The sequence below is a fragment of the Salvia hispanica genome, chromosome 2 (assembly GCF_029641045.1).
Source record: "Salvia hispanica isolate PSC_SH4W2 chromosome 2, Shi_PSC_v1, whole genome shotgun sequence".
Classification (NCBI taxonomy): domain Eukaryota; kingdom Viridiplantae; phylum Streptophyta; class Magnoliopsida; order Lamiales; family Lamiaceae; genus Salvia; species Salvia hispanica.
In genome coordinates, this window is record NC_142693.1 from 65,003,810 (window position 1) to 65,030,302 (window position 26,493).

General features: G+C 37.1%; 2 protein-coding genes across 2 annotated transcripts; both read right to left on the reverse strand.

The window, feature by feature from the left end:
* Window positions 1-151: 151 nt before the first annotated feature.
* On the reverse strand, window positions 152-1,198 carry LOC148932952 (putative disease resistance protein At1g50180). Its single transcript, XM_089064169.1, has one exon. The coding sequence runs from the start codon at window positions 1,196-1,198 to the stop codon at window positions 152-154; it is 1,047 nt and encodes a 348-aa protein (XP_088920295.1).
* A 10,558-nt stretch (window positions 1,199-11,756) lies between these two features.
* Window positions 11,757-15,028, reverse strand: LOC125220693 (putative late blight resistance protein homolog R1A-4). The gene is made up of 2 exons (XM_048122846.2): window positions 12,207-15,028; window positions 11,757-11,938 (listed from the first exon to the last, which is right to left on the reverse strand). Exon 1 carries the CDS (start codon window positions 14,859-14,861, stop codon window positions 12,255-12,257), a length of 2,607 nt encoding a protein of 868 aa, XP_047978803.2. The 5' UTR covers window positions 14,862-15,028; the 3' UTR covers window positions 11,757-11,938; window positions 12,207-12,254.
* Window positions 15,029-26,493: the final 11,465 nt, after the last annotated feature.

The window sequence follows — 26,493 nt, forward strand, 5'->3', positions numbered from 1 at the left end:
GTACTGAGGTAAGTATTCATAGCTTGGAAAAAATACCTCTGATATTTGATTGTATGCTTCCACAAATACAGAACTTTTTTTTTTCCCGCTATCTCAGTCCAGTATTCTGATGTCTTGTCTTCTTTAGATAGGAGCTCTGCAACGGTGACTATCATAAGTGGAAGACCTTCACATTTTTTTGCAATCTTCTCTCCCAATTTCTCAAGGTGAGGAGGGAAACCCTTTCACCAAATACCTTCTCACCAAGTAATTTCTTACTTTCTTCAAAAGTCAACAAGCGTACTACTTGAAGTGTAGATTGTTCATTTGCTATCCTGCTTGTAAGCAAGATTTGGACATTCTTTTTCGGCAAGTTATCCATTGCTCGTGTGTCCCATTCCCATATGTCATCCAACACAATGAGACATTTCTTATGCTCCAGTCTCTCTTCCAAGGCTCCAACTAATTTTTGCTCGTCATCATCGTCTCTTTGGCTAAGCATTTGGTAGTGAGTACTAGGATCCACTTGAGCCAGAATGCTTCGTAATATTTCATTGAATTCACATTTTCTGCCCACTTTGACCCATGCACGAAGCTCGAAATGTGCCTGGATAGATGGATCATCAAACACTTTCTTAGCCAGAGTCGTCTTTCCAACCCCTGCCATCCCAACGATCGATAACAAATTCTCATCTCCTGAAAGAACAAAATTCCTGGCTCGTTCAAATTGATCAGATAATCCAACCATCTTTGAGTTGATTCCGCTAGAATCAATTCTAGAGGAAATAGGTTCGCCTTCTTCTTCAGGCATATTCTCCACTTCGAAAACATACTCCTCCTCCATTTCCATCAGCCTCGTAACGAAGCAATCAAGACTATGTAGCAGACTACGCAGATCTACAAAGAAGCAGAGTTGATCACTCTCACATACCAATGAGCTTTCGAGCTGTGGAAGAATTTGATCATAGATGAGAGATTCTAACAAATCTTCGAATTCCCATATGGCCTGTTTGATTCGTTCATCTACAGCGTTCACCTTCGTCCTGATCTTGCTGTAGCTGGTGTACTCCAATTTTAGCAAAACTGTCTGGATGTCGCATACGGCTTTGTAGGTGAATACTAATATATCTGCAGACGGAGGAACCAGCAAAAAGCGAGACGAGTTTAGAATACGCTGCAACGTATTCCTAAGGGAAGTTGCTGCAGCATAAGCCGCCATCACCCGACTGAAATATGAATCATCAAACACATCAAATCAAGTGTTAAAATGAAAATGTTTTAACTATTGTATGATGATAGTTAAGGAAACTCCAATTGTAGCTTCAAAATGAATATGGTTTAACTATGATTCTTGCCTTCTTTCTACAAAGTCAGCGCTTCGTTTGTATCAAAGGTGATTAAATTAAATTGTATTGATCAGAGAAGTTAATGGCATTAATCTTACCAAACAATTGAATTTTTCAAATGTGACTAATTCGCTGGCTACTACTTCTGATAAGTGGTCATATTATTATATGTCTTGGCTCATCGAATTTCATTTTATATAATTATATTAAAATTCTTACGTACCTACTCCATTATTGAAGCCAGCAATTAGTTAGCAATATAAAAAAAATTTCAAGCCAGCTGTGGAAATAATAATTTTTAACTCAAAGAAATTATCTATCATTCACGGAGATGAATAAATACCTAGATTTCTATACTTGTTTTATCTCAATATATGTCCTTTTTAAGGGATTCGACTAAACTATTACTTATATTTTCTAATGAGCAGAAGAGAATATTAATTCACCTATTAATATCCTCTTTTTAAATGCAATATTCATCATAAATTTATTGAATTAGATAAATGAAATTCGACCGGAAAATCATTGATATATAGTGCCAACTTAAATAAATCACTACAAAAAACTTGTTGTTTACTGACAGAATTATCCGTCACTAAACACTGAAATTTCTTCACCTAACAATTTAGTGACAGACTAAATTTTGACAAATCCGTTAATAAAATAAATTTGTCAAAAAAACTTTTAGTGACGGCATAGTCTGTCACTAAAGTTACTAATTCACCCAATGAAGGAAAACAAATGCGGTGCTTTGCATTGGTGACAGAGTAATCTATCAGTAATTAGTGACTAACATTTTTCAATCATTTATCGTCACTAGTTGATGAACTATCGTTCACCGTCACTAATTCCGTCACTATTCAGCATTTTTTGTTGTGAATGGTACAATGGTATTTGGTGGTAGAAGATAAAGACGACCCTATTAACATTTGTATTTTCTAAAGTTGTTCTGCAAATCAGATCTTGTTTCATGATTGTCCCTAGTTTTGAAAAATGAAGTCTGAAATTAGAATATGAACTGCTTTTATAGAACTTATTTACTTATGTTCAAGACCTTGATCACATAACTTCGGTTACATTATAAGAAATATTGTATGATCAAATTAAAATTCTTTTTTATTTCTTGTAGCAACATACTATTTGTAGTGCTTAGTTTTCATTTCTGAAATTCAAAATTGCAAGATCATATCAAATATTAATATATTGCAAGAATATGAAAAATGTAAACTAAAATAAAAAACTAAGTGAAAATCATGTATAGAGGAGTAGAGGAGTAATATATAATCCTTGAATCAGGGGAAAATGCATACAATGTTTTTACACAAATCTATATAACAACAGTTTAAGTTACAAACATAATTCAACATTCAGGTTTCATAATCTTCAACAAAATCCAACAAATCACTATCCTTAGATTCAAGAAACAAGAAATTGTGTACGAGGCATTGCCTAAGTACTGTTGGATTGTTGGACATTATTCAAGATTACATAATTGAATATATATAAAGTAAGATCTTCGAACAACATGTATTTCACGTACAACCATAAACATAATAGGATCGAAACATACCTTGGCGATCCATAGCGGAAGCGATTGAGGAAGGAGAAGACGATTTCCTTGAACTCTTTTCGGCGTAGTAGCGCAACTCCGACTCCAAGGATTTGTTTCTCTCTCTTTCCCTCGTTTATGTGTTCTCTTAATGTGTGTGATTTGATGGGATCACCACACTTATATTTATAGGCAGAGAGAGGACAAGCCCTAATTATCAAACCCTAAAAGCCCTTTCCATCAAAGAGGCCCAAAATAATTAGTAAATACGTTTCTTATTGACCAAGAATATAATCTTCCGTCTATTAATATTACTAATTGATCACAATCAATTCTAATCAAATCTTTATAATATATATGCACGTTTCTTTTACTTGATGGCCAAGAGAATGAATATTCATTCCATAAAAAGATTATGCAATCAATCATTTCCATTTATTGACAATCAATCGCCATATATATATATATATGAACATATATTCTCTTTGGAGAAATATCGTATGATTATTTAATTAATTGATGTGACAATAATTAATTGATAGTCAATTAATTAGGGTAAAATGTGTCTTATACCAAATATATGTATTATACTAAAAATCCAATTCTATTTAGGATTCTATCACATGTCACATATGTGAGACATAAAACTTACATTCTCCCACTTGGCGAACATGTGGGACACAAAGTTTTCGATTCTCCCACTTGTCACACTTGACAGAGCCACAGTAAAATAGACATAATAAATATAAGGCGCGCATAATATTGGACTTTATAAATACTTTCATCATTGGTAAACATAAGTATTATATTAGAGAGACTACTCATGCGGGTCATGGCGGGCGTATATCATTCAATCGACATAGTTCCTTCCATGTACCACATCACTAATATCCACCCTAATATAATCTATAAGTGACACCGCGTCCGTAATTGTCTTATTTCAAGACCTCCTGCATTAATACTAAAAACGTACATATGCATATCAAATAATAAGTATATGCAGGAAAAGCAGAAACAACTTTATTGAATTCAAAATATCTATAACTTAAGTGTCTGAACCAACATGGAAACATAAAGATTAGACGTTTCCATACCCAAGACCCATTCTGTTAACTTATTCCATAAATGTCTTAGGCGGTAACACCTTAGTCAATGGATCAGCAACCGTAAGCTGTGTGCTTATATATTATATAGATATTCTTTGTTCCCAAACTTCATCTTTCACGACAAGAAACTTTAATTCCATGTGTTTAGCTCCTTGAATACTTGTCATACTTACAGAAAGATACGATTGCACTATCATCACAATATAATTTCAATGGCTTGGATATTGAGGAGACAATACCAAGGCCTGAAATAAAATTTTGCAATCATTAATGCTTCAAAGCAAACCATAAATTTAGCTTTAATAGAAATCCAATAATTTCTAGTTGATCAGATTTCCATAATGTGAGCATTAAATCTTTTGTTCACTTTAAGTATCTCATTATTATCTTTGCAGTTCTCCAATGTTCAACACCAGGGTTACTTTGGTAACGGCCTAGTATTCCAACTGCAAAGCTGATGTCTGGTCTAATACAGACTTGAGCATACATCAAACTTCTCACAATAGATGCATAAGGAATATTTTCCATATCCTTACGTTCCAATTCAGTTTTTGGACATTGATCCAAACTGAATTTGTCACCTTTATGAATTTGAACAACACTTGGAGAACAAGCACTCATGCCATATCTCTCTAAAAGATTCGATCTATGTAGCTTTTATGAGACAATCCAAGAGTCCACGTGATTGATCACAAGATATTTCTGTCATATGACATAGGATGTCTCACACATATCTTTTATGTTGAAATTTTTAGAGAGATAATTTTAGTGCATGTAGTAATCCAATGTCACTATTAGCAAGCAATATATCATCAACATACAAAACCAAAAATATGAACTTGCTCCCACTAACCTTGAGGTATATACACCGATCAACAGTGTTTTCTTTAAAACCAAAAGCAGTAATAGTGTCATGGAATTTAAAATACCATTGTCGAGAAGCTTGTTTCAGTCCATAAATTGATGTCTTAAGTTTGCAGACTAAAAATTTTCATTCCATTTCTTAATGAAGTCTTCAGGTTGTTTCATGTAGACTTCTTCTTACAAATCGCCATTTAGAAAAGCAGTTTTTCACATCCATTTGATATAGTTCCAAGTCGAAATGGGCTACAAGTGCCAAAATGATTCTAAGTGAGTCCTTCTTTGATACTTGAGAGAAAGTCTCTTTATAATCAATGCTATCTTTTATGAGTATAACCTTTGGCAACAAGTCTGGCTTTAAATCATTCGATTAAACCATTTATGTCGAATTTGGTCTTGAAGACCCATTTACACCCAATATACTTTTGTCTATCAGGTAATTCGACAAGGTCCCAGACTCTATTACAATCCATAGATTTTAACTCTTTCATCATGCATCAATCCATTTATTAGAATTATTACATTTAATGGCTAGTGAATATGAAACTGGATCATTACGTATTCATATATCACATTCGGATTCTTGGAGATATGCCACATAGTCATCAGAAATGACCACATTCGTTCTCATTAAGAAAACATTAATGACACTTCTAGAGATGCTTCTTCCACGCCTATGTTCAATGAACTTGGCATCATCATTAGTCATTCAAATGTTCAATATTGTTAGGCTATTCAACAATATTTGGCACACTTAATTCTTAAGGAAATGAGGGAAGAGGAAAATCTACTCTTATTTCACTAATGACCGCATTATGAGTGCTAAAACTCCCACTGATCTCACCATTCTCAAAGAATCATATATTTCCAGCTTCCATAATTCTCATGTTATCATTAGGATAATAAAACCTTTACCCTTTGGATTTATCTGGTAACCTATAAAGTAACCACTAACTGTCTAAAATTCAATTTCTTTTCTTGCGAAGAGTATACTCTAGTTTCTGCTGAACAGCCCCAAATATGAAGGTGCTGCAAACTGTTCTACCTGTCCAAAGTTCATAAGAGAGTCTTTGGTACAACCTTACTAGAAACCCGGTTTAATACATAAATAGCGGTTCTAAGAGCATAAATTCACACAACAATATGGGTAAGGTAGAATTATCATACTTTTAATCATTTCCATGAGAATTCAGTTTCGTCTCTCAGCAACATCATTATACTGAGACGTACTTGACATAGTGTATTAAGCACAAATATCATGCTTTTCTAAGTATTTGGCAAAAGGTCCATGTAATTGACTTATTTTAGTGGTACGACCATAAAATTCACCACCTCTATCAGATCGAATAATTTTCACATTTCTATTTAATTGCCTCTCAACCTCAGTCATAAAATGTTCAACTGTGCCTGAGATTTTTCTTGCAATAAATAAATCCATAATGTGAAAAAAATCGTCAATAAAAGTGATAAAACGTTTTTATCCACTAGAAGTCGAGACATCAAAAGGTCCGCAAATATCTGTATGTATAATTTTAAGGAGCTCATTGCTTCTTGTGGCATTTTTAGTACTGTGTTTGGTTTGTTTACATTTAATACAATCCACACAAACGGTAATGCTTGTAAAGTCTAAATTCGAATGAATATTATCCTTTATAAGCCTCTTAATTCTTTCACTAGAAATATGATCTAGTTCCTTTATGCCATAAGAATGATAAATTCGAATGAATATTATCCTTTAGACGCTCCTTCGCTTGCAATATGAGCATGAGATGCACCCATTCCATACTTCTTCATCTTATGCTCCTCCTAGACCAATACGTTTCCCAAATCTTTAAGAGTCCACCAATCTTTTATAGTGAATCAATTTGGAATGGTCTGAGGATATAAGGAAGTTAGGATGAATTGAACAATGAAATCCTTATCCACCTATAATCCTAACTTTTCCAGCTTAGAAGAGATGTTATTTATTTCCATCACATGCTCGTACATAGTCCGAGAACCATCATATTGCATGCTCATGGGATCCTTCATAAGTTTTCCTGCAATAGACTTATATGCAGTTGTGAAGCGATCCTCAACATTATGCAAATATTCTTTTGCAATATCAGTCGTTGAGAGACTTTATCTACAACGAATATTCTAATGAACTGTAAACTTAGTCCTGTTAGATTTTTCCCAAGCATTATGGGCAATCAACCAACTACTTTGATCAAAGATAATTGGATTATCATTCAATAGTGTTAGGTTCCAAGTCCATTATTCCAAGAGTGAACTTAAGTTTCTCTTTCCATTCAAAGAAGTTAGTTCCATTAAGTTGGGGAACGTTTGAGGTAAACATACTAGTAGCAAAAAATATATGTTTTTACATTATAGGAGCAATTAAGAAATGAATGCTCACATATAAAAGCTTTGAATAATAACACGAACATTAATTTGAAAACCCATATCATGAGGCAATTATGAAAACTCCTTTGGGTAGTCTTCATACATAATAAAAATCATGCTTTTAATATCCATATCTCAGTTCAATAATTGAGTAATAATAAATTGGCGTTACCTTTGGGTAATCGACACCAATTTAAATTATTAACTCCATAAGTGTTTATTATGTTGCAAAGACTATTTCCTTTGGGAATCTAGACCTTATAACAAACAAACTATTTAGATAATGAATAGCCACAACAAGCATGATGATTAATTGCATACATAGATTTTCATATTAACTTGATTATAAACTCTTCTCATTTTACCTCACTTTGGTGATTGCAAAATAAACATAATATAATCAAGAATGTATAGCGATTAATTGCTTAAGCAGAGTTTCACTTAATTTGATTATAAACTATTATTTTACCTCACTTTGGTGATGGTAAAATAAACATATTATAATCAAGAACATATAGAGATTAATTGCTTAAACAAATTATAATATGAGTTTGATTATAGACTCTCCTTATTTTGCTTCACTTTGGTGATTGCAAAATAAACATAATATAATCAAAATACATGTTAAAACGAGAATTGAATTATGTAATCATTCATTCCACCGTTCCGGTAGATTCATAATCATAAGACATTTAATTGAAATCTCAATTCATCAATGCATATATTCAAACTTAATTTACATAGAGTATATACACAATCAAAATACCCAAATCAATTCCATATATATAAATAAAATCAATATGGAAACAATATATTTCAAAGTATAATCATACAAAATAAACAATCTTTAATTGATAAAGAGATTACTATATATCACAGTTCACGAACAAATTATGCGAACAAAAATAAACAAAATTTCCACTCCCTTCATCCACTGTCTCGTGGATTCAGAAGTAATCATAATCATTCATTTAGTTATTAAATCCCACTAATTCGTCATACATGAATTGAATTCACAATATGAAATACACAATTCATCGTAATATGAAGTTAAAGCTTGAAACATGTTTTAGAAACAGTCGATTCACTCACAGTAATTTATCAAAATAAATTCAAAAAGTATGGTTTTCAATCATACGAAAATACATGAGTTCTCAACCATGCTCTGATACCACATGATTGACATTATTTATCATCATATATTCAAGATTACATAATTGAATATAAATAAAGCAAGATCTTCGAACAACATGTATTTCACGTACAACCATAAACATAATAGGATCGAAACATACCTTGACGATCCATAGCGGAAGCGATTGAGGAAGGAGAAGACGATTTCCTTGAACTCTTTTCGGCGTAGTAGCGCAACTCCGACTCCAAGGATTTGTTTCTCTCTCTTTCCCTCGTTTATGTGTTCTCTTAATGTGTGTGATTGGATGGGATCACCACACTTATATTTATAGGCAGAGAGAGGACAAACCCTAATTATCAAACCCTAAAAGCCCTTTCCATCAAAGAGGCCCAAAATAATTAGTAAATATGTTTCTTATTGACCAAGAATATAATCTTCCGTCTATTAATATTACTAATTGATCACAATCAATTCTAATCAAATCTTTATAATATATATGCACGTTTCTTTTACTTGATGGCCAAGAGAATGAATGTTCATTCCATAAAAAGATTATGCAATCAATCTTTTCCATTTATTGACAATCAATCGCCATATATATATATATGAACATATATTCTCTTTGGAGAATATCGTATGATTATTTAATTAATTGATGTGACAATAATTAATTGATAGTCAATTAATTAGGGTAAAATGTGTCTTATACCAAATATATGTATTATACTAAAAATCCAATTCTATTTAGGATTCTATCACATGTCACATATGTGAGACATAAAACTTACATGGATATGCCAAGAATTTGGCCATTATGGTGCCGGTTGTCCGGGCCCGGAGGAGAGGGAGAAAATTAGGCGGGCAAACTCTGCAAAAAATAAGCCCGCGGGGAGGGATGCGCCCCGAACCAGAGACGCCTCGAGAAATAGAAAAGGCCCCGGGGGCCGAGACAAATCGGTCGGGGCCTCGAACCCAACGAGGCCCCAAAACGCTCGTGAACCATCTAGACCGAGAAAGACGGACCCGAGAGCTGGCAAAGTCGACCCGAAGGTCTAACAACCCTCCGGAAGACTTGTGGGAGAAAATAGTGGGACGGGGCGCACGGTGAGCCTGGTCGCCACGTCAAACCAGTTCGATGCCTTGGCAGATGACAATGCCGAGAAGGAGTCCGATATTACACCATCCTAGGGCGTGAAGTACCCTATAGTTATTACCACTCGCATGCCTAAATCGAAGTTGCGGCTCGAATTAGCTCGTACAAGCCGCAAAAGGGGAAGAATGTGCAAGCTTCGGCCGGAAAGTCCGAGTACGAGACATTCAGGAAGGACTTGGAAGATGCCGGTTATGCGGACCCAGCGCACGAGCTAATGATGGCGGGATTCACTAATGTCCCTAATGATTCCTTCGAGATCAACATCGAGCAGACCGGAAAAGAGGATAACATTGATTCAGAGTAGGAGGCCGAGGAGGTCGAGACGGAGCCGCCATCCAAGCCAACCATCTGTGTCCCCCTGCGCGACCCGGATGTGGACGCGGAACAAGGGGACATGTATAACGACCCGTTCCCACCCCTTGAAGCGGCTGTCGCACAGGTGCCAGGCAGGAAGGGGAGGAAGGCTGGCCCCGGTGACAGCAACGTTGCGCCACCCCGCACGAGAGGAGCGAGCAAACGTGAGCGCTCCAAGAGCCGAGGCCGCTCGGCTAAGCAAGACCCTAAGGCACAAGATGGCCCGAGCACGAAAAGTAAGATGCATGCCTCAAAGAATAAGGCCTCGGCTAGCTCCAACCGTCCTCGGGACGAGTCCACACACACAGCCAACCTGTCCCGATGATCATTACGACATGGAATGTTAGGGGCCTGCAACAGCCCTCCCGACAACCTGTTGTGGTGGATTTCATCAAATCAAATAGGGTGGATGTTATGGGTCTGATCGAGACCAAGATGCAAGAGAAGAATATCGAATGGTTCATGTCTAGGCACTTCCCGTCTTGGAAGTACGTCTATGTGCTAGTGAGTCCGAACCCCCGTCGGCCCAACATACTCATCACTTGCCGTATGCTCCTTCTGTGGAACCCTAGCGTGGTTAAGCTGGAAGTGGCTAGCATTGAAGAACAAGTGATACACACAAAAATCAGGTGCACACGTTCTAGAAACGAATTTTATTTCTCCCTCGTTTATGGCTTACACTCACCTGAAATTAGGCAACTCCTGTGGGACTCGTTGGTTAATTTTGGCATGCAGGGTGAACCGTATTTTGTTAGTGGAGACTTTAATGCAGTAATGCATGTGGATGAACGACGCGGTAGGAAGAAACCCGAGAACCGGGAGATGGACGGCCCAATCCGAGCCTGCGCGAGACTCGGCATCCAGGATACCCCGTGCACGGGATGCACGTTCACATGGTCGAATGGCTCGGTCTTCAGCAAGATAGACCCTAATATATTTAAATTTGGTCGTCTTTCTTAATTGTGAGCCAAATCTCTTTATAACAAAAATTAATATATTTAACCTCTTTGATTTTATTCTCTTTTCACTTTTCACTAATCTATTTATTCTATTTTCATTTATAATATTGATCCCTTATTTTATTTTTACTTCACTTAAATCATTTTTAGTTTTTGTGCCAAAAGAAATACCTCAATTATGATGGGATATAGAATAACAATGTTCATATAATATTTCAAAATGAGAAACTACATTTTTAGTCCCTAAACATTGCACTGATATCATCTGCGGTCCCTATTCTTTAAAAATATTATTAGACGTCCTTGGACATTGATATAATATCACTGAAATGACTTTTTGCATTTTTTATATCAAAATACCATATAGGCTACATCGATTATTTATTCCTTTTTCATGATGCCATATATTTTGACAACTTCTCTTTTAGGAATACAACATAAATAAATGACCAAAATATAGCAGAAGTGGTGGTTCTCTCTCACATGAAAAAGAACACAAATAAATAGCTCTTATAGCCTTGGACATTTTGGTCTAAAAAATCTTATTAAGTGAAAAAGTCCTTTCATCTATACTAAATCAATGTCCAAACATTGTTTGGTGACATTTTTAAAGAGTAGGGATAGCAGATGGATTAATGCAATGTCAGGACAAAAAATATACACTTTCTTTAAAAATGATACATGGATGTCCATGAACTCTTGGGCAACGAGAATGGAAACTGCGAGCAACAAGTACATAGTTTTTCTTCAATACATCAAAGCCAAAGGCATTTATTTACATCCAATTCCAACATACAATGGATGAACAAATATGTTGTACAAATCTTTGATTATCCAAACAATAAGAAACGCATCAACTGATTCAACATAATATGAAAACAAAGATGAAAATCATTCATAAAGGGAAACGGTTATATGTTGCCCTTGAATTAGGGAAAAATACATGCATTGTTTTCACACAAATCAAACTGATTCAACATTCAACTTTCATAATTCTCAACAAAATCAAACAAATCATTATCCTTAGATTCACAAAAACAACATGGTATTACAATTAAAGTGATAGGTGATGGGATAATGTGGATCTGACCCATTCTGCTCTCTCATTTGCCTGAAAAATGATAGATATTAAAACATGTTATGTCATTTACACAACTATCATATATAAGCCAATGCTTGATATCTTTGGTCTATTTGAATATGAACCCATAGAAAAAACTCACTTGTTTTAGATAACAAAAATAGCAGCCAACAACCTAGCTAGTACTAAAATAAAATATAAACACACACTCATTTTAAATCACAAGCACAAGGATGTTAGTTTAGAAAGAAAGTAATTGATGTGGTTTGTGCAAATTAAATGAAGTAGAAAGGCTAACCTGTTAACCGAATTGAGATATCTAGATGCTGACTTCTCGTCCTCTCGGTCACAAATAAGAACAGTAGCATCGAGATTTGGAGAGATATTCTGGTATTTTCGCCACAGAAGCAAAAATAAAGGGATGGCAATCTACTATTTCAATTATAGGTGTAACCATTGAGGAATCAAGCATCCAATCAAGATGTTTCAATTTGTAGCAATGCCGTAAGCTTAGGAGCTGAAGCCTTGGGAGGCTTCCATTTTGAGCTCTCCATCGCACCAAATCAGCATCATCAACTATAAGTGTCTCAAGTTTCAAAAAACACCCCGATTCTATATCCCACTCTGGACCTCGAAAGGCATACTGTTTTAAATCGAGCTTTATAAGATTTGGTAGCAATGAACCAATCTTATTCATGTGCTCCCATGGACACCCTGTGCCACTCAAGCACAATATTCTCAAACTTGATGGGAACATTGAAAGAGGAATGATACACTTATAGTACTTCATATCAGGGTTCAATACAGAATATGAAAGTACCCTCAAATTATGAAGTTCCTTTGAGATATAACCCAATCCATTCAGTTGGTCCCTATCATCCTCATCAACATAATGCTTCAACTCCATCACAACTTCTAAATACCTTAAATTAGGGATTCTTTTGAGAATTTCTCTAGTGCAACTCTTTGCGCTTACACCAAAAAGAAATGAGAGTTTGTCCAGAGTAGCATTAGAATTAGGGGTTGGTAGGTCTCTTCCGCTTATACAAATACATTGTAGATCTTGCATGCCCCATATTTGTCCGGGCATATATGACTGACATCCTAACTTTTTGATATTCAAATATTGTCCAATAATCAATATTTGAAGGTGAAAAAGGTTGGATATGGAAACAGGGATCTCTTTGTTGCAAGTTAAGGCAAGATAGGTTAGACAAACTAGTTTCATAATCTCAAGTGGGATATGATAAAATCGGACTGCATAAGCATCTAGTACCCTGAGCAACTTGAAATCCATGGCATGTATTGGCAGCGGATATAGGTGGTTAGGACCAAAACAAAGGAGAGAACGGGCTGTTGATGAGCAATCCCTTTTTATTGAATCACACACTTCTTTGAAGGCAAATAAAGTGTTGTAGTGGGCACACAACCGACGCTGCTCTATCAAAACATCATCAGAACTTTGTAAAACATGCAAAAACTTGATCTTACTAGCTTCTTTCCTACACACGTGCTGCCAACAAGAATGCACGCGACAGATTTTTGATGAAAACCAAGAGTCAGGGCTATAATCGTAAAGAACAAGATAATACAAAATACAAAGATCAGTCCAGACTTCGACCTTAAATTCATCCCAAATTTGTTTTCCAAGCAGTTCAACAAACCCCTCAGCACTCAAAAGTTGGAAAATTTTGTCCGGCTGTATATCCGTATATGGAGGGAAAGCTCCAAAATAGACAAATATCATTTTTAAATGTTGAGGCAAGTAGTCATAGCTTGGCAAAAATACCTCTGATACTTGATCGTATGCTTCCACAAACACAGAATTTTGTATTTTTCCCGCTATCTCAGTCCAGTATTCTGAGGTCTTGTCTTCTTTAGATAGAAGCTCCGCAACTATGACTATCATAAGTGGAAGACCTTCACACTTTTCCGCAATCTTCTCTCCCAATTTCTCAAGGTGGGGCGGGAAACCCTCTTCACCAAACACCTTCTCACCAAGTAATTTGTTACTTTCTTCAAAAGTCAACAAGCGTACTACTAGAAGTGTAGATTGCTTATTTGCCATCCTGCTTGTAAGCAAGATTCGGACATTCATTTTTGGCAAGTAATCCATTGCTTGTGTATTCAATACCCATACGTCATCCAACACAATGAGACATTTCTTATTCCTCAGTCTCTCTTCCAAGGCTCCAACTAATTTATGGTCGTCGTCATCGTCTCTTTGGCTAAGCATTTGGTAGTGAGTATTAGGATCCACTTGAGCCAGAATGCTTCGTAATATTTCATTGAATTCACATTTTCTGCCCACTCTGACCCATGCACGAAGCTCGAAATGTGCCTGGATAGACGGATCGTCAAATACTTTCTTAGCCAGAGTTGTCTTTCCAACCCCTGCCATCCCAACGAGCGATAACCAATTCTTATCTTCTGAAAGAACATAATCCTTGGCTTGTTGAAATTGATCAGATAATCCAACCATGTTTGAGTTGATTCCGCTAGAATCAATTCTTGAGGAAATAGGTTCGCCTTCTTCTTCAGGCATATTCTCCAATTCTAAAACATACTCCTCCTCCATTTCCATCAGCTTTTCGATAAAGCAATCAACACTCTGTTGTAGACTTTGCAGATCTACAAAGAAATACAATTGATCATTCTCACCTACCGATGAGATTTCGAGTTGTGGAAGAATTTGATCATAGATGAGAGATTCTAATAAATCTTCGAATTCCCATATGGCCTGTTTGATTTGTTCATCTACAGTGTTCACCTTCGTCCTTATCTTGCTGTAGCTGGTGTACTCCAGTTGTAGCAGAATTGTCTGGATGTCGTAGACGGCTTTGTAGGTGAGTGCTGCGATATCCGCAGACGGAGGAACCAGCAAAAAGCGAGACGAGTGTAGAATACGCTCCAACGTATTCTTAAGGGAAGTAGCTGCAGCAAAAGCAGCCATCACCCAATTGAAATATGAATTATCAAACACAGCACAATGATGGTGTGAAGAGTTAGAGATGGTGAAGAGGGAGGATTTTTGCAAATCAAGTTTCAAAATGAAAATGGTTTTACTATGATTCTTGCCTTCTTTCTACAAAGTCATTGGCATAAATGTTACCAGTCAATTGAATATTTCAAATGTGACTAATTCGTTGGCCACTTCTTCAATTAAGTGGTGATATTATTATATGTCTTCGCTCATCGAATTTCATATTATTATATGAAATTTGACCGGAAAATTATTGATGATGCCAACTTAAATAGATTGTTTAACGGTATTAGGTGGTAAAAGATAAAGACGACTCTATCAACATTATTTTCTAAAAAGTTATTCTGCAAATCAGATCTTGTTTCAGGGCTGTCCCTTGTTTTGAAAAATGAAGTCTGAAAATAGAATATGAACTGCATTTATAGATAGATCTTCTTTACTAAGTCCAAGAGCTAGATCATTTAACTTCGGTTACATTAAAAGAAATATTATATGATCAAATTAAAATTCATTTTTATTTCTTATAGTAACATATACTACTAGTATTTGTAGTGCTTAGTTTTAATTCAAAATTGCAAGACCATATGAGAAATGTAAACTAATAAGTATATAAAAACTAAGTGAAAATCATGTAGAGGAGTAATATATAAACCTTGAATCAGGGGAAAATGCATGTAGTTTTCACACAAATCTATAAAACAACAGATTCAGTTACAAACATAATTCAACATTCAAGTTTCATAATCCTCAATAAAATCCAACAAATCAGTATCCTTGGATTCAAGAAAAAACATTGTAATACATAATGACGAGATCACGCGGCAGCTGACCCGTTCGGCTATCTCTTTTGCCTGAAAACACCGATAAATGAATATAGGATACGAGCGTACGTAAATATACAAAACATGTTGTGTGATTTAATCAACTATCACATGTGACGAACTACACCACATATACTATACTATAATGAAATGTAATAAAAACACATCAAGTCTAAGTAACATGTAGTACAAGCATTTTAGTTAATTAAGAAACTAATGAATTAATGTGATTTGTGCAAATTACGAAGTAGGATGGCTAACCTGCTAACCAAGTTGAGAATCTAGCTACGACGACTTCTCATCTCAAAAGGTAGTGGCAACGGACTGCAAAGAGAGATTCTGGCACAAGCGACAACTAAAGGGTTGCACTCAACTAATTCGATTGTAGTTGTGACCATTAAGGGATCACGCGCCCAATCAAGTTGTCGCAATTTGTAGCAATGTCATATGCTTAGGAGGTGAAGCTTTGGGAGGCTTCTATGCTGAGCTTTCCATCGCACTAAATCAGTGTCTTCAATTACAACTGTCTCAAGTTTCAAAAAACACTCTGATTCTATTTCCCACTCTGAGCCTCGAAAAGGCATAATCTCCTAACTTGAGGCCCTTAAGATTCAGTAGCAGTGAACCAATGCGATTCATGTACTTCCATGGACACCCCAATCCAAACAAATGCAAACTTAACAGACTTGATGTTAAGGATGAAGTTCCTTAACTCGGATAATTCGCGTCGAACGTCGCAGGAGCTTTTGCCCGTCGATCAATCCGGCATCAAATTTAGGGATAAAAGGTAGTCGCCGGAGCTTTGCCGGTCGATCAAACCAAGATTAATTTGTAGAAACTGAAATAGCGTAAAAGATAAATAAAATACTGATATTTCTTAATTGATTGAATGAAGAACAATGTCCACTATTTATAATAGTGGATACCCTAACTTAAGGAATAAGAAAATAATCCTAATAAATATGAAAAGATATGGTAGATCAATAACTAACTAAATAATAATATATGGAGAATATTTTAGGAGATATGCTCGTATCAACTTCCCCACGGTTGAAATCCACCTTGTCCTCAAGGTGGAAACCACGAAGCCACGGAGAGTGTCGATGAGGATTGTTTTGCGAGGAGTCCCCTCGATCCTAGATCAAAAATCATGTGCTTAAGATCCGAATGCTCTGCCTCATCTAATATAGGAATTCTGCAATTATGTAGATTCATTTTCTTTTTTGCGGACAAATCCCTCCCTTGCACCATTAGAACTCCCTGAACTAGAAGGAATTTTTGAAGAAAAACATAACCTCCTGGATCATATATGCATGATCGTCTTTCTGCACCAAATAGAAGAATTGTGCATCTCCTTTCACCATCTTCATCAATAGCATCCTTGTATGCTTCACCAACCTTAAGATTCCCGACTCCTCCTGCTGCAAATTCGGCAATCCATTTAATTTCAGACCTAGCCATAGCCTTCGCAATCTTAGCATTTATTGCCAAATTTGCAATAGCCTTCTGATCATCTAAAGTTGATGGATTAAGCATCCTTTGGTCTTGTTCCCTCAAATCATGCACATCTCCACCGTAAAAGCTATATGGACTGTCGTCAAGTTTTGGCAACTGTGTGTGTGTAAGATAATCTTCCTCATCAAGACTTGCGACGCAATTAAACAACTCCACAGCAGCATCGTTCTGCTTGATATGCAGTGCTGAGTTTTGTTGGCTGTGAGGAGTACCGGTGTAACAGTCCGTCCTCCTAGGGTACAATAAATGCGGTGACTGCTACCAAAACAGACTTAAAGAAATAAACAAAGGCTAGGGTTTCATTTAAAGATTCTTGACCAAAAGATTAGAAGGAACTATCAGAGCATTTAAAGCAACAACTTAACCTAGAAGCTTGATTAAGAGAAAGGAAGGTATAATAAATGACGTTCAAAAATCTCAAGAGTATGACATAGTTTCCAAGATAAAACCACAAGATAGTCTAAAGCCTATAAACCGAAAGGAGAGTGCAAAATATTCAAAGATACTAAAGGGTTTCAAAAAGAATTCAGCGGAAAACGACCAAGAGAAAACGCAGTTATGTATGAAGACACAACTACGCTTGGAGTTCAAAGACATCCATCTTAATTGTTAACATGCTCAACACCCACCACCGCTCGTCATCGTTCAACCTGCACATAAGGAAAACACATGCAGGGATGAGTATTTTGAAATACTCAGTGAGCTCATTGCCAAAACATTTTATAAGTTATGCCACCCTTACCAAGTGAACTCGAGTTTTAAGCAGTTTAAAGGGATATCACGAGTATCACAAAATATATTTTCCATAGACTGGCCAGTCAAAATAACTCCTCATTTTTCCTCAACAATCCAACAATCACAATCATTCCATAGTGCGACGAAAGTGTGGCCACACTTTTCGCCCACGAGACCGGCCGACTAGCAAGGACGGCTCCCGATCCCCTCGTGTACACAGCCTGGTAGGGTTTGCGGCCCGTACTCAGACCTGAATTCGTATAAACATATCCATAGCCCGATAGCCCAATGGAGTGAACTCACAAGCTAGGCATCAGACGCACAATATCACAATAAAACAGACATAGGCATGGCATAACAGTTAAACCACCCTTATTTCTCCACATTCATAAAATTGCACATAAAAGAGTTTAAGAGTGAAGATAGGATGATAGATCTATACCCGGAACTCTTTCCATAAAGGTACCAAATTTCGGGACGAAATTTCTTTTAAGTGTGGTAGGATGTAACATCCCGGAATTTAGAACCCTAATATTAGAGCCCTATAATTTATTTGTGATGACGTGGAGTCGTGAATGCATTTATTGCATGTGATGCTATGGCCGAGTTGAGTCTAGGGTTTGCGTTGAAAGTTTGAAAAGTCAAACTTATTGATTTTATGATGTGGCATGTGATTTATTAAATTATGAGATTTATGTGGTAGATTAATTGTTTAAGGGTGAGTGAGAATGTTAGAGAAAATTTCCATAAATACTTGCCACCCAATTCTTGAGATTTTCGACCCCTTGGCCTTTTGGAGAAGGAATTCTATTTTTTCCAGATTTAATTTAATTCTTGGGATATTTATCCAAATTAAATCCAAGACCCAATTATTTTCCTTTTGAAGAGAGAAAAATCGAGCCCCCTTTGTTTTTAAGTGATTTTCGAAAATCACTATATTTGGGAAGGAAAGAATTGTTTTATTTTATTTGACTCCTTACTTGATTTCCTTCCATACCTAGAATTTAATTATTCTACCAAATCTTTCCATACTTCAAGAGATCTTGCCTTACCTTATTCTAGGCAATATTAAAAATCCATGCCTTATTTAAATAGGCATGGGGACGCCTATTTCTACTCCAAGTTGGGAGAATCCTTATTTTTATTTTGCTCCGTGATATTTTATTCTACTCCGTAAAATATACCAAAACAAAATCTTGGCTAATTGGAGAGCCTAATTTTCGAGACCTATGGGATTTGCCCTATGATCTATTTTTGTTAATTCTTCTTCCCTACTTCACAATATTGATTATTTAATTGTGGAGAATGAGATCTTACCAAATATTCTATTCTAATTACCTAAAGATCTTGATTGGACTCTATAAATAAGAACCAAAACCCCTAACCCTAGCCCCCATAATTTCGAAACCCCCTCCCCTCACTCTTTCAAATTTTCTTCTTCCACACACCAATATTTTGTCATCCTTTGAGAAGAATTTAGAGTTTGAATGACAAGATTCTTGAAGAACCAAGTCTCTACTTTGTTTCTACCGATTGTTTTTCTCTAAAAAGGTATTTTGTTTATGAGTTCTTCTTATTCTTCTTCTACTTCCTCTTTTCTTCTTCCTAACCGATTAATCGGTCTTCTTGAACCCTCATGCATCTTGGTTGAGTGAAAGTGGGATAAAAGGGATGTGGGAATATGTTCATGTATGTGTGTGTGTGTGGCGTGAGTGTGTGGGTGGCGTGCGTGTGTGTGTGTGTCGTGTATGTGCGTGTGTGTGTCGTGTATGTGTGTGATGAGTAGTGTGTAGTTGATGGCTAAATATTCTTGTGTGATAAACATGATCATGATTAGTTAGTAATGATAAGATAAATCAAGGGAAAAGGGAAAAGAGATATTGAGACATGCATGAGTAAGAGTAGTGTTGAACCTAATTTGTGATATGTGCCTATGTGATTAAAAGGTGAAACTTTGGTTGCGAAGCCGGATAACGGAAAAGCGAAACTACTTGAAAACTAAGCAGTCGAGGTGGGCTTTATTCTTAAACTCTTTTACTTCTTGCAAAAATATTGATTGGTGTTATAAGGGTGGTTTAACGGTTATGCCATGCCTATGTCTGTTTTATTGTGATATTGTGCGCCCGATGCCTAGTTTGTGAGTTCGCTCCATTGGGCTAGGGCTATAGATATGTTTATACGAATTCAGGTCTGAGTATGGGCCGCAAACCCTACCAGGCTGTGTACACGTGGGGATCGGGAGCCGTCCTTGCTAGTCGGCCGGTCTCGTGGGCGAAAAGTGTGGCCACACTTTCGTCGCACCATGGATATGTTTGTGATTGTGGAATTTGATGAGAAAATGGGGAGTTGTTTGATTGGCCAATCTATCTTAAATATTTTTGGTGATACTCGTGAAATTCTCTTTAAATTGCTTAAAACTCGAGTTCACTTGGTAAGGGTGGCATAACTTATAAAATGTTTTGGCAATGAGCTCACTGAGTATTTCAAAATACTCAGCCCTGCATGTGTTTTCCTTATGTGCAGGTTGAACGATGACGAGCGGTGGCGGGTGTTGAGCATGATAACTAATTAAGATGGATAATCTGAACTTCAAGTTTAGTTGTGTCTTCATACATAGCTGCTCTTTTTCTCTTGGTCGTCTTCCGCTGAATTTTGATACACTTTAGGATTTGTTTTTGGGATATTTGCATCTTGCCTTCGATTTGAGGTCTTAGCCCCTTTTTCTTGTGATTTTTATCTTGGAAACTTTGTCATACTCTTTAGATTCTTGAACGCCATTTATTATACCTTCCTTTCTCTCATTCAAGTTTCTAGGTGAAGTTGTTATTTTAAATACTCTGATAGTTCTTTCTAATCTTTTGGTCAACACACTTTAAATGAAACCCTAGCCTTTGTTCATTTCTTCGAGTCTGTTTGGTAGCAATTGCCGCATTTATTGTATCCTAGGAGAGCGGGCTGTTACAGTCACCCTCTCGATGAAGCAATCAACACTCTATTGCAGACTCTGTAGATCTATAGAGAAAGACAAGTGATCTCTCTCGCTTTCGAGTTGTGCAAGTACCTAATCTGCGAGAAGGGATTCGAGTAAATCTTCGAATTCCCATATGGCCTCTTTGATTCGTTCATCCAAATCATTCACCTTCGTCCTGGTCTTGCTATAGCCGGTGTCGACCAACTTCATCAAAACTCTCTGCAAGCGAACCATGGCCTCGTAGGCTGGTGGTAGGATTTTTTGAAAGGTAGACACCAGCGAAATCCGAGACGATTGTACGATATACTGAATCGTAGTCTTGAGAGAAGCAGCTGCACCAAAAGCCGCCATCACTTGATTGGTAGAGTTGTGGTGGCGAAGGGGGAGGAGAGGAGTTGGCAACGGCGTTAGGTGGTGGTGGGATTTTGTATTGATTAAGGTGTGAAATTAGAAAATAATTAGTATGGAGGTGGCTGTAGATTAGGAAAATAATTGATGGTACAAAACTAGAAATGTCACAAGCTCTTTATTAAAGCTGTCTCCATGTGATCAAAAGAAGAGGAGATATTATTAAGTAATGCATGTAAATCTTTTTTTTTTTTTTGTTATAGTATAAGATTGTTATGATCCACTACAGTACAGAGATATTATTAAGAAATGCAGGTAAATCTTTTTTTGTTATAGCATAAGATTGTTATGTTCCACTACAATGCAGTGCCGTCCCACTATTCAAGATTAGTGAGTTTTTTTTTACGTCATTGGTGACGTACGTGGTGATGTGAATCCGGGTATTTACAATCATAGGATGCAACAACATCAAGGGCCATGGGTTGATTGGGGTCCGAAAAGAAGGTGGAGATATGGCAAGGAGTCAAGCCGGATTTGGAGGTGTGACTCAAACCAGAATTTTCCTATCAATATGGTATCCAAATGCTTTTACATGTGCATTATGGTTAAGGTGTAGATCTTATGCTCCTTACTTGATGCAAGCTTCATTGTTTGGTCATAGTTTCCTAATCCTTAGTGGCCGAATTTTTCCAATATCGTTATTACTTTATGATCACAATGATGGTATGATTGACGAGACCATATATGCATTAGATATACTCCACATGGAGATTTGCAATCTTGGCTATATAGCTCACTACACCCTTGGTAAGCCTAGTCCATCTTCTAGAACTATGATACTTGATTTGGACTTACTTGGTTTTGTAGGTATGCTTGATCCGGATTTGAGGACAAATCCTTCAAAAGAAGGAGGGAATGATGTGAAGCTGGGTGTCCGAAAGATGAATCTAAGAACCGGATTTGAGGACAAATCCTTTCAAAAAGAAGGAGAGGATGATGTGAATCCGGGTATTCACAATCATAGGATGCAACAACATCATGGGCCATGGGTTGATTGGGGTCCGAAAAGAAGGTGGAGATATGGCAAGGAGTCAAGCCGGATTTGGAGGTCTGACTCAAACCAGAATTTTCCTATCAATATGGTGTCCAAATGCTCTTCTAACACCACTATTGTCTTCATCGTCAAAAGAGCTTCACGTGAGTACCTTACACGCCTCAATCGGAGCCCGGATGAGGAAGTTATGGTCGTTTTACGAAAGCCGCGCAGTCCAACAAGCAAAACGTCTGGCGACAGAGAAAATGCCCGGGCAAGGCCCCAAAACGCCCGGGCGGGCGTTTTGGCCGAAAATGTCATTTTTGGAAGCTTTAGAAGACTATTTTCCCTATTACTTTTGTTTTAGTATAAATACTCTTTTTAGAGTTTTCATTCTCAGCTTTTGAACATTTGTAAGAGACAACTTCTCCATATTTGAGAGCTCACCTTCTTCACCTTTTGAAGACTTATCAAATTCCTTCGGGTTGCATTCGATATTTTGTCGGGCTAAGGTTGATTGTAAAGGTATGCTTGCTAGTTCTTGTGTTGCTAGTTTGTGGAGCCATTAGGTGTTTGTATGTGAAAGTGCCTTTGGGAATTCTTTCTTGTTCTTCACCTAAATCATAACACTAATCAATACTCTATGCTTTTATCCATTTTTCTTGTTCCATTTCTTGGTTTATCTTGTTGGGTTTATTTACGAGAATAAGTCCGGGGCAAATTCATGAGTCTTCAATCTAGAAGATTCACATTATTTGGTATCAAGAGCCATTGGTTCTTGTTCTTGTAAGCAAAAAAAAAAAAAAAAAAAAAGAGAAAAAAAAGAGAAAAAAAAAAATATTCTCCAAAGAGTGAAATTGTTAGAAAAAATTGTCAAGAAAAAGAGATGTCTCATGGGCTTTAGCTATAAATTGATATATGTGTTATTGGGTATGTCAATTTGATTGTCGAAGAGTTGTAGGCCGAAATTACTTCAATTCTTGGGTCTATTGTTGTTGGGTGAAATTGTGCACACAAAGTGTTTGTTGATTTGTCCCATTGGCCTAGCACCTTACTTTCACAAATCTTTTGGCTTCTAGAACTAGTAATTACTTGTCTAGTTGCATATCTTGTTTGTTGAAATTGTGCTACCCTTGTGGATTAACATCTTGAGAGCAAGTGAGGGAGAGTATCCTAGCCACCAAATTTCTAAGCCTCCGAGTGACATTGGGTGTGAGTTTGGGGAATAGGGATTTACATTATGGGAAGTGAGTTCCTCACTAAATTCTCCATTCTTGGGTGTGTGCGTTGTTTGTGTTACTAACAAAAGGGACGTGTCCCTAGTCCTTTTTATTTTCTTTGTAGGTACTCGAAAATGCCACCACATACGAGGAATTCTAGGCACAATTCGTCTAGAAGGGAGGATGGGGACGATATCGCGTCCACATACGACGACACCCTCAAAGAGATGTTGTCCTCAATCATGAAGGAGATGCACGAGGCGCGGGGAATCATGAATTCTATGCAAGGGGGATTTACGATATTTCATGAGAATATATCCATCATAAGAGATCGAGTTAGGCATAACCATTCCATAGCACCTAGTGACCGAGAGAGAAATGATAGGAGTGACTACAAGTCAAGGTACCATGATGATGAACTTGATAGAGGGAGTAGAAGGGAACGGGTACCAAAGTTCCATGGAGAGTCTCACTCTAGGAGAATGAGGGATCATGATCATCATAAAGTGCATGAGTGGTTAATGGGGGAGGAAGTCTCAAGTAAATCAAGGGAGAGCTCAAACCCTCGACATTATGGTGTAGACACAAGACGAAGAAGCATCCCACCAAAGAAGGTGAACCTATCTCATCCTAGCTATCACACGAAGGTTTCGCCGTGGTTGTCATCCAACTTCACTACTTCAAAGGGCTTGATTCAAAATAAGTGTGACGATAAAGAGCGTGTCAAGCATATGGTTGATTTTGTTGATGATGATGATGAAGAGCAATGTGAGGATGAAACGGAGTCCATGGCCACACATGAAGAAGATGCACACCCAACTTTCAATGATGGCATGTCTAGCATAGTGGAAGCCGAGGACGAGAGTGAGCCATTAAATGCCCTTCAAATCTTGAACACCAAACCAAAGCCACATGAGGTTGATAATGAGAATAAACACTTGAGAGGGAATCGAGAGAAAGAGCAAAAGCTAGAAAATGAGAGCATGCTTCAAAAGCAAATAGAGCGTGAGAAAAGGCGAAAATGTGAGACGCAAAAGCCAAGAGAGAGTGGTGGGGGTGAGTGTGAATCATCGCTTTCAAGAGAGAAAAACCACAAGCATGTGAGAAAAAAAGGATGCTTGTTAGATTCTAAGATCACCCATGGGAGGGCTCTAAATCACCCTATCATTTTTGCCCTTGGTGAGGAGAATGACCTTTATTTCACTAACTCTTATTACTTGTCTTTTCTCTTGGATGACTTTTTGAGACAGGAATTGAAAGGATTTGAATGTGAACCTCGAGTCGTGGATGCACCGAGTAACTTCTTACCGGTGATGAACTCATGGACGCAAGGTCAAGTTGAATCACCTCTTTCCCAAGGTTCAAGTATTCTCACCTTAACTTGGAATAATGATTTAATGAAACAAGTGAATGTGATTTGTTTTCAAATGCCCATTTGTATTGATACTCTTATCACTTGTGTTTTGTTTGATATGTGTCATGATAATCTAGAATCATTACTTGCTAAGTTTAGTCTTACAAGCTATGAGGATCCTTTCTTGTGTATCCCTAGCCCTTCTAAAAATGTCAATTCTTTTATGAAGGCAATGTTAGGTATGTGGATTGGTAGAGTGGGTGGATTTGGGACCAAGAGATACAAAGTGTTTGATGCATGTGTGTCTTGGCATGATATGTTCTTTTATTGCATAAAAATCAAACTTTTCCATGGAGTTGGCATGTTTTATGGATCCTTTATCAAAGTCTTACAACAAATGAGTTTGTTTTGGATTACCTTATAAAAGGATTGTTAGAGTTGTGTGTCTCCATATCATGTGCTTATATTTTGGACTTGTTAGAGTATGGAAAATATCTTGATGAGATGCACAAATGTGTTAGGAGAAAACTTGTTGATAGTACCATTACTTGTGATATTGAGTTTACATGTGCATTATGGTTAGGGTGTAGATCTTATGCTCCTTACTTGATGCAAGCTTCATTGTTTGGTCATAGTCTCCTAATCCTTAGTGGCCGAATATTTCCAATATCGTTATTACTTTATGATCACAATGATGGTATGATTGACGAGACCATATATGCATTAGATATACTCCACATGGAGATTTGCAATCTTGGCTATATAGCTCACTACACCCTTGGTAAGCCTAGTCCATCTTCTAGAACTATGATACTTGATTTGGACTTACTTGGTTTTGTAGGTATGCTTGATCCGGATTTGAGGACAAATCCTTCAAAAGAAGGAGGGAATGATGTGAAGCTGGGTATCCGAAAGATGAATCTAAGAATCGGATTTGAGGACAAATCCTTTCAAAAAGAAGGAGAGGATGATGTGAATCCGGGTATTCACAATCATAGGATGCAACAACATCAAGGGCCATGGGTTGATTGGGGTCCGAAAATAAGGTGGAGATATGGCAAGGAGTCAAGTCGGATTTGGAGGTCTGACTCAAACCAGAATTTTCCTATCAATATGGTGTCCAAATGCTCTTCTAAGACCACCATTGTCTTCATCGTCAAAAGAGCTTCACGTGAGTACCTTACACGCCTCAATCGGAGCCCGGATGAGGAAGTTATGGTCGTTTTACGAAAGCCGCGCAGTCCAACAAGCAAAACGTCTGGCGACAGAGAAAATGCCCGGGCAAGGCCCCAAAACGCCCGGGCGGGCGTTTTTGGCCGAAAATGTCATTTTTGGAAGCTTTAGAAGACTATTTTCCCTATTACTTTTATTTTAGTATAAATACTCTTTTTAGGGTTTTCATTCTCAGCTTTTGAACATTTTTGTAAGAGACAACATCTCCATATTTGAGAGCTCGCCTTCTTCATCTTTTGAAGACTTATCAAATTCCTTCGTGTTGCATTCGAAAGGTATGCTTGCTAGTTCTTGTGTTGCTAGTTTGTGGAGCCATTAGGTGTTTATATGTGAAAGTGCCTTTGGGAATTCTTTCTTGTTCTTCACCTAAAT